This window comes from Alosa sapidissima, chromosome 22, assembly GCF_018492685.1.
Source record: "Alosa sapidissima isolate fAloSap1 chromosome 22, fAloSap1.pri, whole genome shotgun sequence".
In the NCBI taxonomy this organism is placed as follows: Eukaryota; Metazoa; Chordata; class Actinopteri; order Clupeiformes; family Clupeidae; genus Alosa; species Alosa sapidissima.
Genome location: NC_055978.1, coordinates 12,060,727 through 12,073,096, shown reverse-complemented (window position 1 = coordinate 12,073,096; position 12,370 = coordinate 12,060,727). Strand labels below are relative to the sequence as shown.

Genomic DNA, 12,370 nt, shown 5'->3' with positions numbered 1-12,370 from the left:
AGTAGTAGAAGTTATAGCCCTATTACTAGCACTGATCAGAACTACAGTATATTTTAAGCCCATCAGAGGAGCCACAAACCTGTCAACATATCATCGAGGTTGGTCTCGTTGTCATCAGCAGTGACATCATCATAGTACTCCACCGTTGGCTCTCTCAGAGAAGCAACTACAAAAGTAAAGAGAAATCAGTATCCGACATCGACAGCCTGTCAAAAAGCCAGCAGCCCCCCCCCTCTCTTCCCCCTACCTGAGATGGGTCGCCTTTCATCCTCCTGCACGTCTTCGTACCAGGAATTTTGAGCATCAGATAGGCCGCGTGCTGTCAGAAGGAAAATACAAGCTTTGTTACATTCATTGACCTAAACAAACATAGCCATACAGTGTACTGGTTTACACATTTGTAGGGACATGATAAAACAAAGACCAACAACACATTAAATCGTGCAGTCGATTACATTTCCTCATGTAGCCTACTTGCAAACACCACGACTGCACACTATGGTTTGGCAGTTATGATTCCCCTCCCCTTTCCCATACGCTCCTGTACTTTGTTTTGATGCAGCTGTGTAGCCGGTGTGGTTTACGGCTTCTGATCTTACGACACGAAGCGCTAATGATTTTCACTCCAACTCTCACTAATGATTCTTATCAGTAGGGCAGCAGCACCTGCTCAAAACTCAAAACATTTTTTTTTCACAGACCCGAAAACTAATTCAGGCATTCTGCCAATAGTGTGTTTGTTCCCTCAGTGTGTGATATGTTTTTTTATATATATATATATATAAACGTATACGTACACCCAGGCTGATGACCTCTCACCTCTATGACGACCTCTGGAGGAGCCGGCTGTGGTCAGTCTGAGATCCAGCTCCTCATAGACAGCTTCACTCAGTTCCACGTGTTTCCTTTTGGAGAGAGCTGCAGGATAGGAATAGTAAAGTACCGACCCCCATGATAATATTTAATATACACTCATGAATTAAAGCATTGATTAAAATTAATGTTGTACATTTGATGGCATTAAGGCTTAATTTACACATGCATAACAAATGCATGCATTGTCAAACCGATACAGAATTTGAAATTGATTTCAAGACAAACATACACGGCACAATAAAGCAGAAATCAAGTGAAAAACACTTATTGATGAAACAATGAAGTTGTTGCAGCACCTCTCCTGAGTGCCCTGTTCTGCCCCACCAGCACCGCCAGTGAGCCCAGCAGCAGCAGGATCAGGAGCCCCAGAGTGGCTGCAGCCGCTGGAGAGACAGGAAGCCCTTCAGGCTCACATGGAGGCCCTGTGGTTCTCCCAGAGGTGACTGGAGGACGGGTGGTGGGAGGTGGAGGCCCTGGAGAGAGCAAAATAAACTCATCTGCATTAAAATGCATAAGGTATTTATATCATAAAGTATGTTATCTCTTCATCTGTGTATCATCTGTTTTTAGTGTCTTTTAGGAGTCAGTTACAATGTCAAAGTATAATCACTGAAAACGTTCTGAGGTCATCTGTTGCTCCCTCACTTGTTTTTCCCTGCACCTCATGTACAATATCTTTTGTCTTTGCTGAGGTAGTTACATCATCTGAGTGCTCCCTCACCTGTGCAGGTGACCCAGGCGTCCTCCTTATGGATGCAGTCACTCTGATTCAGAGGGGCGCGGCAGCACTCCCACAGGTGGTGCTCATGGCCGGTGCAGTTCACCTCGTCCAGCCAGATGGGGCCGCCTCCCCTTCCAAATGGGCCCTGCTCCCCCCCTTCATCAACGGGCTCCCCACAGTCCAGCTGCCTGCAGACCACCTGGGCGTCCCTCTTGTCCCAGGAGTCATCACACACCGTCCCCCACTCTCCCTGCAGGAGCACCTCCACCCTCCCTGAGCAGCGAGTGGGACTCCCCACCAGCCTCAGCTCTGGAGACACTGGAAGAGGAGAGATATTATGAACACACAACACACACACACACACACACACACACACACACACACATACACACACACACACACATACTCAAACATGCACATATGCACACAAATGCGTTCACACACACATACCCACACACACACACACACTTGCACACACACGTACACACACTCACACATTTACGCACATACCGTACACACACGCACAAACCGCCGAGTTTTAAAGTGTCTATAGAAAAAAACCAACAGCATTGATCTCACCTGGACATTCCTTAACTGACTCTTTGTCTATGATAGGAACATTTGTTTCAGTTCCTGTGTCTGAAGTAAAAAGAAAATTAAAAAAAATGTCCACATACTACACAACTGCTTACCATTTGAATAATAATAATATAATAATAATAATATCATTACATCATAACTTTAGGAGGTACCAATACTGACCTTTACACTCTAGATCAGTAACCTTCCTGCAGGCTGTATCCCATTGAAAAGGTTTGCACTGCTCAAGGTGTGTATCGTGCTTCCTACACTGTGGAGGGCTCAGTCTCTTGGTGTTAATTGCCGTCTCTGAATGGGTCTTTATAAAACCTCCACAGCCTAACTGATGGCAAATGACTGAGCCTGTGTTTTTGTTCATGTCACTGAAGCATATGTGCCCCCAGGTATCGTTGTAGTACAACTCTATTACACCTTTACACGGTCCATGGCGCTCTGTGTTTTGTCTCAGCTGAATGAACTCTGTGGGAAAGACAACAGATATGAAAGTTATTCTATGACCGTAACACAACTCTTAAACAGAAAGATTAACCTGAAAAATGTAACTGCTCCATCCAAACAAACTGACACTCCTCTTTAATTTCAAGCACACACTGATGAATAATTCAGTGATGTAAAATATATACATTTTTCAGCTACTGTTTAATCTTAAAGGTAAAGATGTATCTCGGTGAGCAGCCTAAAGGTGTTTGTACCTGAGCACATGACCTGCACATCCTCTTTGTGTGAGCAGTCGTGCCGCCCCCACTCTGCTGGGGGACACTCCCACAGGCTCGTCTCGTCTCCTGTGCAGTTCACCTCGCTCAGCCAGATGGGCAGATGTCCTGGGGGAACAGATGCAGGGACCTCAGCACTGAGGGCTGTGCCACACTGCAGCTGTCTGCACACTACCTGGGCGTCCTGCATGTCCCAGGAGTCATCACACACAGTCCCCCACGAGCCATTGTGGAGAACCTCCAGCCTGCCAGCACAGTCTCCTCCAGATCCTGTCAACCTGACTGGCTGAGGGCCTGATATGGGGAAAAGAGATGCATGAAAATACTAGAAAAAGAGTTTTATCTATAGACGTGCTGTAGGAACTCTGGTAGACTTTGCAATGTACAAACCTGAACAGACGATGGTCACCTGCTGGCTAGAAGTACAGTTTAGTATCTGTGGAAAGCTGCAGCTACCCAGATGAGGCTCACGTCCAGAACAATGGATCCCCGAGACACACCCATCGCCCTCTGTGTCAGTAGAACCAAAGAACCTAACAGCAGAACCGCAGGCCAGCTGTCTGCACACCACGGAGGCTACAGACTGATTCCAGGACTCCAGCATAACTCTCCTCCACCTCTGACTGACGTAAACCTCCACCGCTCCCTCACACCGCCTCTCTCCAGACAAGCGCACCGTCCCATTGTACTGGGAGAGGGAGGAACCTGCAAAACTTCTTCAGTTTAATATACAGTTTATATGCATACACAGTTGTCATCCCCTGTAAGTTGCCGTAATACATGAATACTGTAGAATTTCCCATTCCTGATATTTTCTCCCCAGAGGTGGTTACATATGCTCATATGATACTCCAGCATTTTGTCTATGGGTGTCTACATTTTTTTGTCAGCCAATAAACCATTCATTATACACTGATATTAATGTACTCTGATGCAAAGCTATTATATTATATTTCTATTATATTTCTATTTCTTTTCACTAATTAAAACCCCTACATTATACTGACTTTCTGCCCTGAATTTTACTTTTATTTTGATACATTAAAAAATAAACTACAGTTTTCCGGTCTGGTCTTGTCATAAGCTCACCTGAGCAGATCACTCCAGCATCCTGTCTATGGGAGCATGCAGCTCGACGCCATGAGGAGATTCCACATCTTAAGAGGCCAGTTTCATTCCCCTCACACACAAACACATCAGGCCAGATGCTTCCACTCCCCTCACCAAACCACTCTGCCCCTACAACAGCCACAGCACTCCCACACTTCAACTGGTGGCAGAGCACGCTGGAGGCCCTCATATCCCAGGATGCATCACACACTGTGCCCCACTCTCCGAGGTACTTGAGCTCCACTCGGCCTGAGCAGGACTCACTGCCATTGGCCAGTCTGGCATCAGTGTATCCTGAAAGGCATGAACTTGAACTTGATTTTTGTAAACCAAAAGTCTGTAGCAGCAAAACGATGACAAGCCATGTTGTTTTCACTTCATGTAAGAAACTGTTTCAAGACTTAAAAGAATTGTAGGAAAATACATCATTCTGAAAAAAAGGGAAATAAGAATAAAACTAATAATGTCCAAGGACATGACCTCCTACCAGAACACAGTAACCCTACATCCTCATCATGTGAGCAGTTGTGGTTCATGGGGGATGTTGGGCAGAGTTGAATATGAGTCTCGTTGCCTCCACACTGGATCTCCTCTGACCACACCTGGCCCTCTCCCTCTCCAAATGCAGCTGCTCCCAGCACCTCTACAGGAGTCCCACAGTCCAGCTGTCGACACACAACCTCTGCATCCTGCCAGCCAAATGTGCACACTGTTCCCCAGGTGTTCCCATGTTCCACCTCCACTCTCCCAGAACACTGGTGGGAACCGTTCACTAGCCTGGGAGCTCTGTGCTCTGTGTGGAAATAATTAGAACTTTGCATTGTGCAACCAAACTCATACATAATACTAATCACCTAAATAATGGATTGGGTATTTCCATAATAACACTGCAGCCACGTGTTCACCTTACCTGAGCAGATGACTCCAACACTGTCTTTAGGCAGGCATGTGTGCTCACCCAATCTCTTACGAGAACAGGACTTCAGTCTGGTCTCCCATCCCACACAGCCAACCTCAGCCATCAAGACTCTCCCTGCTCCCACTCCAAAGTGGGCATCTGACAGGGAATCTACAGCATCACCACAGTCCAGCTGTTTACACACAACTGCTGTATCAACTTGGTCCCAATAAGCATCACACACTGTGCCCCACTCAGCCTCATGATAAACCTCCACTCTCCCAGAGCAGCGACTGCCACCGTCTACCAACTTAACAGGATCTATGGAATTGAGAAATCAGTGACACACCCAATGGTTTACTGGCTTCTTGAAATATCCAATGAAGTAATAATTACATAATATAGGGTAGCATTTAACATTTTTCTCTTAGATTACCTTTACAAACCAATCCAACATCGTGCTTGTGTGAGCAGTTGTGGTTGACAGGGGATGTGGGGCAGAGTTGAATCTGAGTCTCGTTGCCTCCACACTGGATCTCCTCTGACCACATCTGGCCCTCTCCCTCTCCAAATGCAGCTGCTCCCAGCACCTCTACAGGAGCCCCACAGCCCAGCTGTCGACACACAACCTCTGCATCCTGCTGGTCAAATGTGGTACTGCATACAGTGTGTCTGGTCTCCTTATGAAGCAGCTCCACTCTTCCAGAGCAGTGAGAACGGCCCACCAGTTGGACTCCTGTAATTTGAGTATATTTACAATAATAATGTCTACTTATAAATAGCACGCATATTTAAATGTCATCTGAATAGGTTCATTCAAATGACCCTATCACGTCACACACTGGCATATTTCTAAAAATGTAGTCATATTATGATAATGGGCAGGTGTAATAAGGCCTGTGATTAACTAAATTATCAATGCTTTCAGTTAGCCCACCTGAGCAGATGACTCCTGCATCCTGATGATGACCACAGTTTTCTGCACCCCATCTTTGTGCGCTGCAGTCCTTCACTGTTGACTCAGACCCCACACACTCCACATCACTCATCCAAATTTCTCCTGAGCCCTGTCCAAACTGAGCACCTTTGAGAGCTTCTACAGCCTCTCCACAGCCCAGCTCTCTACACACCACTGCAGCATCACGCAGGTCCCATCCGTTATCACATACTGTGCCCCACTGTCCTCTGTGTGGAACTTCAACTCTTCCAGAACAGCGACTGCTGCCATTTACCAACCTCAAGGCGGCTAGAGGGGTCAAAGAGATGATAATGTATTGAGGGTGCATAAATATGGGTCTGTTATCATGAATCCAATATCATATTTTATTTGTACCTCCGCAGATCAGTCCTATATCGTTCTCTTGTGTGCAGTTGTGGTTCATAGGGAATGTTGGACAGAGGTGAATCTGAGTCTCGTTGCCTTCACACTGGATCTCCTCTGACCACACCTGGCCCTCTCCCTCTCCAAATGCAGCTGCTCCCAGCACCTCTACAGGAGCCCCACAGTCCAGCTGTCGACACACAACTTCTGCATCCTGCTGGTCAAATGTGGTACTGCATACAGTGTGTCTGGTCTCCTTATGAAGCAGCTCCACTCTTCCAGAGCAGTGAGAACGGCCCACCAGTTGGACTCCTGTAATTTGAGTATATTTACAATAATAATGTCTACTTATAACAACTGAAGTCTTCCCAAACAGTAGCTGGTACCATCAGCCAGTCTAGGCACAAGGTGAGCTGAGTTTGACAGAAAAAAATAAACCATGTGTTATTTACATGAGGCTTCACAGTGATATCATACATTCTTTCATGATAATAAAGTTTAATTACAGAAAAGTCTGGCTTAAAAAAAAGTTTTGCAATAGGTTGTTAATATTTGTACTGAGCAGCCAATGAAAGTGTGCCCCGCCCTTACATACACTTTGTCAATTGGTTGGAATTGTTTATGGCTTGTTCTGAGGTTGTTTGTTTACCGTGTGTGTGTGTGTGTTTGTGTTGCTTTGCCCGACTCTGTTCTGTCCTGTCTGTGAGCTGTGCTGCAGGATTTCCTGGCTATTGGTAGCGCTAACTGCCAATTCTGCTCCTGCCGTGGTGATTGGATACGCAGCTGTATAAAGGGGGCGCTGCTGTATAAAGGGGGCGCTGTTCCCCATGTCGGAGGATAAGCTTTGTTTGCTGTGCTCTTTCGCTTGTCATGCTCCGCCCAGCAGCTTTTGCCGTCGTTGCCAGCCAGAGTGAGAGGCTGGCTTGGCCTTGCTTTCGAATTATGTTTCTACTTCATTCTACTTTCTACTTCATTACCTTTGTTTATGTTTGTTCTTAAGATTTCTGAGCTAATACTTTTTGTTATTTTTTATTCTTATTATTATCTATCCACTTTTGTGTAAATAAACACTTCAAAAATTTGACTGATATTTCGTTCCTCCGCCTTTTTGGAGGTTTTCAACCTCAACTCTTTTGTTGCGTGTCTAACCCCTAAACTGGCACATAACAGACAAAAAGTGTAGAAACTAAGAGTAAAGACAGAAATGCTTGCCAATTTGATCTAGGCAAGCATGTAGGCAATAATGGGCAAATCTACACAGACTAAAAGGCACCAACAATAAACACTTGCTATCACAGGCTGTGTAACCAGCTGAGTAGTCCTTAGTGACTGGTGATTTACTTCTAGTGACTAGTGATCTTCAATTTCTTTACACCTATTTAAGATCTTCAATTTCTTTACACAATTTAAGACCCTATAATTTCATGCCTGTACTCCTGTGGATCTGGCTGTTCCATTTTGACAGATAAGGGAGTTTAGTGAGTTTATAAAATATACAGTACAGAATCATTATAAAGTGATCACATTTGACATGCTGCAAACACTTACATTTCTCTTTATGTATTAGAAATCAGATGACAAGTCTCAAGCCTGTTGCTGCTCATTGTGATGTGTTCATGTCTGAGAGACCTAATACATGTACAGTATGTACATTAAGTGGCCCTGTAGTCCTTCAGAGAAAATCAATACCATTATGATTTAGTTTCTTTGTCAATCATTTTCAACTTTTAAAACCCAGTCACTTGTTATTCTTCTCCAATTATCTCTGTCACATTTGCATTAAATGTCAGTGTAAGTGAAATAATTGTTGGGGAGATGAGAAATCAATCAACTCCTTTTTGGTACGAATCTCTGTTACTCTGGTGCCCTTTTCTGTTGATGCTTGGGTTTGACTTTGTTTTTATTTATGGTCGATAACCAGCACACTATTCCCTTTTTCATAGTGCTGAAATGATTAAAAAAGAAAGCATCTAAGTAACATTTATAAAACTTTTCCAACACAAGGGTCACAAAGTGCTATACAAATATGATATACAAAGTGAAACAAGATTATGCAAAAACACTAATCTGTTTTTTACTTATTGTTGAACACTGGAATATATTCTGAAGGATAAATAAATAAATACTATGAAGAATGATGTTAGGCCAAAGTGTTGACCCCAACCAAAATAACCCCAAGTTTAAGTTAGCTTGAAGTTTATGAATATATATTCGGTTCTTTGAAGGAGAACACCAGACGTTAAAAAAATGGGAGGTCACTCTTTCTCACAGGTTGCTAGGTTACGGGGACGCTGGCGAGACACGCCGCTCCGTCTGGCATCATGTTTTTGTTTGTTTTTATGTAATGTTCGTAATTTTATGTAATGTCATGTTCATTTTTTGTATTGTTTTGTAGAGTTAAATGTATTATCTCTTCATTTATGTAATTTTCAATAGTTGTCGTGTTAAGCTTAGTCCCTTTTACTGCTTCCAAGTCGGCTGATGTCGTTGGTCCATTGGGAGCTTGCTATGGCTAGAACTAGCTTTTGCCCTGGACTGACATCTTTCCATCCATCCATCCATGAACGGTGCTGCACTTCACTGTCTGGTCGAGTTTTATCGGGACAGCTGGACCTGGGCCTACTCTGCGAGGGATCTGCCGTGGCCGCCGAGCTGCTGCTGACCTGCAAGCTGCCATCTAACGTTAACTGTGTCTGGATTGAGCAGACTAGCTTTTTAGCTAGCAGCTACTAACGTTCGAAACTACCGTTGACGTTGGGGAGCTCTGCAGTCTCTCTGAGCATCAGGCTGTCTGTCGGGGGTCCACCGAGTTGCTGATCTGCGGGATCGCCAATGACTTCAGACGGTTAGCTTCTATGCTTCCAGTAATCTCTAGACTGCAGTCTGCAAGTAGGCCTACTAACGTCACTCACAGAAGGCATGTTAACATTGGATCCTCCGGGTTGTTCTGAAGACGCAACTGTGCGCCATGTCATTGCCATTGGACTGAGTTGGACTAAGTCTGGCATCTTTTGTCTTTTTGTTATGTGTCTTGTTTTGTGGAGCGCTTTGTGTTGCACTCTGTGCATGTTAAATGCGCTATAAAAATAAAATTGACTTGACTTGACTTGACTCTCGGATAATGTGACCATTCTGAACCAATTTCTAACCAAAAGTTTTAGGAGTTTTTTTGGCGGGCTACTTCACATACTGTAAATAGCCACACCGAGAACAACCAGTCCTCATTTACATTCTGAAGTGATCAAATTCTCCACCAGACTCACCACCAGGGCACATCGTACACATGGTTGGCAGTCATGAGCACAAATTGACAACCTAGCACAAGCAGACTACTGACATGTCCCTAGTGTTGGGCTGTGGTGGGCGATCTCATCGAGTCGATGCAACAGAATAGGTAGAGCCCTGATAATATGACGTGATAATTGTTATCAGGGTGCCCCACACATGGTTAGCAGTCATGACCACAAGCTAACAGTCTAGCACAAGCAGCCTACTGACGTGTGTCTGGAGCTCAGCTGTGGATGGCGTGTTTGGTGGAAGCAGACGACAAGGAGCAAGCAGAGTCCTGACAGGCTCGTAACGTCCAGGCTACTCTTGGGGCCATTTTAGTTGAGCAGTGGTAACCTGCTAGGCAGGTGATGAAGTGGTGCTGACGATGCATTGCCGACAGGCTCCATAGTCAGTTGAAGCTCTTGTGACACTGGTGAATCAGTTAGTCAGACACCTGCCACTTCAAAGAGTAGAGAGAATGTGTAGATGGCTCTCTTGCACTCTGAATAGTTTCAATGCCTGAAGGGGGTAGCCCAGTACTCAGCAGCCTCACCTATTCAGGGACCAGGCAGTAACCGCAGCTCTTGGGCGCCTGGTGTCATATCAAGCCCTGCACCTGCGTCAGGACGTCCCTCAGCAGCTACCAAGAATGGCTGTGCAGCATTAACCTGAGGTCCAACATCCAGGTTTGGGTCGGCCAGCGCAGGGTGATAGGTATGATTGAGTGGCCCTCTGACTGCACTCTCTCTGGCAGAGCTGAGATGGGTGTGAGTTGGGGAAAGGCATGAGGAGCGTTTGCGGTCAGGTGTGTGCTTGTTAACTTGTCCAGCATCGAAGTGCGTTCGATGTTCAGGCATGTCTGTGTTCAGACACCACTGTGACAGTTGCGAGCAGCTTCTAGACTGCAAGATCACGCCAACGTTCTGTGCACCAGATAAATGAATTGCACATGGTGACCAGAGATGTGTGCGTGCCCACAACAACAGTCTCCTCATCAGATGGCAGAGCTGAAGGCAGCATAAGACACCCTGGTGGTTCATGAACGCCACCGTCGCTGTGTTGTCTGCTTTGATTCAGACATGACTACATGACTACTACTTACAGTCGGGGGGCATAGGTGTTTCAGAGCAAGAAACACTCCGTATAGCTCTAGTGTGTTGATGTGGAGGCTCGTTCACACACCACTGACACTCCTGTCCTCTTACATGGTCCTCCAGCTGTGGAGGGAGCTGTCTGGGGTCGCTGCTAATCAACAGTTCCCCCTGTTCAGGTTCACACCAGTGCTAAGTGTCTCTGGGGAAAGCCAGTGTGACAGTGTGATCCAACACTCTCAATCTGAGCAGCTTGTGACGGCCAGTAAGCCTAGCAGTCTTTGGTTGTCCAGACCAGAGACCCCAACCTACAGTAAGTGTGTGCGATACCGTGGTGACCTAATGGTGGATGCAATGCAAGAGGACACCAGTTTAAGTCACAGAACAGTGACCCCATCGGGCCTCGAACCCAGGTCTCCAGAGTACTAGATCTGCAGCTTAGCAGCCAGGCTTATTGGTGTGGCATTCAGAGCGCATACTCAACCGTACTGATGCCACTCCATCACAGAGCCAAACACAAAGTAAATCCAAAACGGGGAGTGCTCAAATCCATCAAAGGGTCCAGGGCTGAAACAAAGAGAAACTGGTAGGCCTTCCCCACTATGCCAAACTGAGTGCACAGACAGCACATCGTAACAGTGTCAGATTGGCTATCACATGCTTGGGGTTGAGGTTGAGCCCAAGACATTCCAGCCTCTGAGTGACCAAAAGAGAGCACTTTGATCATTTCACCCATAAGCCCAGCTGGCTGGAGTGACTGAGATTGGCCGCCAAGTGGCGCTCTAGGAATGTATGTGAGCACTAGAAGACACCAGTTGTCCTGAACTGGACACTGAGTAATCATTCTGAATGGCATTGTTTCAAAAGACGCTGTAGGTCTAAGATGGGTCACACACTTTGTCCTCTCCCTCTCCAAATGCAGCTGCTCTCAGCACCTCTATAGGAGCCCCACAGCCCAGCTGACGACACACAACCTCTGCATCCTGTCTGTCAAAAGCAGCATGACACGTGGCCCAGGTCATATTGTGAAGCAGCTCTCCTCTCCTAGAGCAGGAATTGGATCTATTAAACATTTTTTTTTTTAATTTTAGAGCAAACTAACTTCCAGAACAGTAGTGATACCATTTGTTAATCAAGGGAAAATATGGGTTGATTTTAAAAGAAAACATTGATTTAAATTAGGTTTCATATTATTTGTATCACTACCCATGAAACTGAAGTTAAAAGGTACTTTCACTACATAAATGTACAGTACAATATCAGATTTACTCATTCATTTTTCTGGCATTGAAAAAATAAACTAAGGTACATTTCTAGAAAATGTGTTCATGTGTAAGAGATGCAATACAGGATTCCTGTAGGCCTTCAAGAGGAAATCATTTTAAATACTGATTGCTTTGTAAACCCTTTTCAACTGTTAAGTCCTTGTGTCAAATGTCATATTTCTTTAAACATTGTAAGTGATCACTGAAAGAACTGAACCAAAATAATTGGCAACTTAAAAAATGTATCAACCCTTTTTTGTGCACCACACACTGTGTGTCTGATCTCCCTATGAAGTGATTGTGGTCTCCCAGAGCAGGACTTGGATTTAGACAGCCTGGGCACTCCAACTGAGGTTCATGTGAGGACACTGATGTAAACTTCAAACTTTATCAACATGTGCCAAGCATAAACAATACATGTTAGATATGAATGTGGGTGCTCTCTGTGGGTGTCCTAAGATGCCATCAGTTTACATATATGCAATCAAAGAGACCTGCATGTGTG

The 12,370-nt window shown here is 45.1% G+C and overlaps 1 protein-coding gene across 1 annotated transcript in view; it reads right to left on the bottom strand.

The window, feature by feature from the left end:
- Positions 1-6,395, bottom strand: part of LOC121697881 (antigen WC1.1-like) — a 41,223-nt gene extending 34,828 nt beyond the window's left edge. The window contains exons 1-15 of the mRNA XM_042079669.1: positions 6,252-6,395; positions 5,856-6,164; positions 5,355-5,654; positions 4,931-5,239; positions 4,508-4,813; positions 4,000-4,314; positions 3,301-3,615; positions 2,890-3,204; positions 2,360-2,656; positions 2,177-2,236; positions 1,598-1,915; positions 1,173-1,349; positions 820-918; positions 248-319; positions 80-166 (exon numbers count right to left, since the gene is read on the bottom strand). Of these exons, the coding sequence (XP_041935603.1) occupies positions 80-166; positions 248-319; positions 820-918; positions 1,173-1,349; positions 1,598-1,915; positions 2,177-2,236; positions 2,360-2,656; positions 2,890-3,204; positions 3,301-3,615; positions 4,000-4,314; positions 4,508-4,813; positions 4,931-5,239; positions 5,355-5,654; positions 5,856-6,164; positions 6,252-6,300 (3,328 nt within the window). The 5' untranslated portion in view covers positions 6,301-6,395. The remainder of the gene's footprint in view (positions 1-79; positions 167-247; positions 320-819; positions 919-1,172; positions 1,350-1,597; positions 1,916-2,176; positions 2,237-2,359; positions 2,657-2,889; positions 3,205-3,300; positions 3,616-3,999; positions 4,315-4,507; positions 4,814-4,930; positions 5,240-5,354; positions 5,655-5,855; positions 6,165-6,251) is intronic.
- Between the last annotated feature and the right edge of the window lie 5,975 nt (positions 6,396-12,370).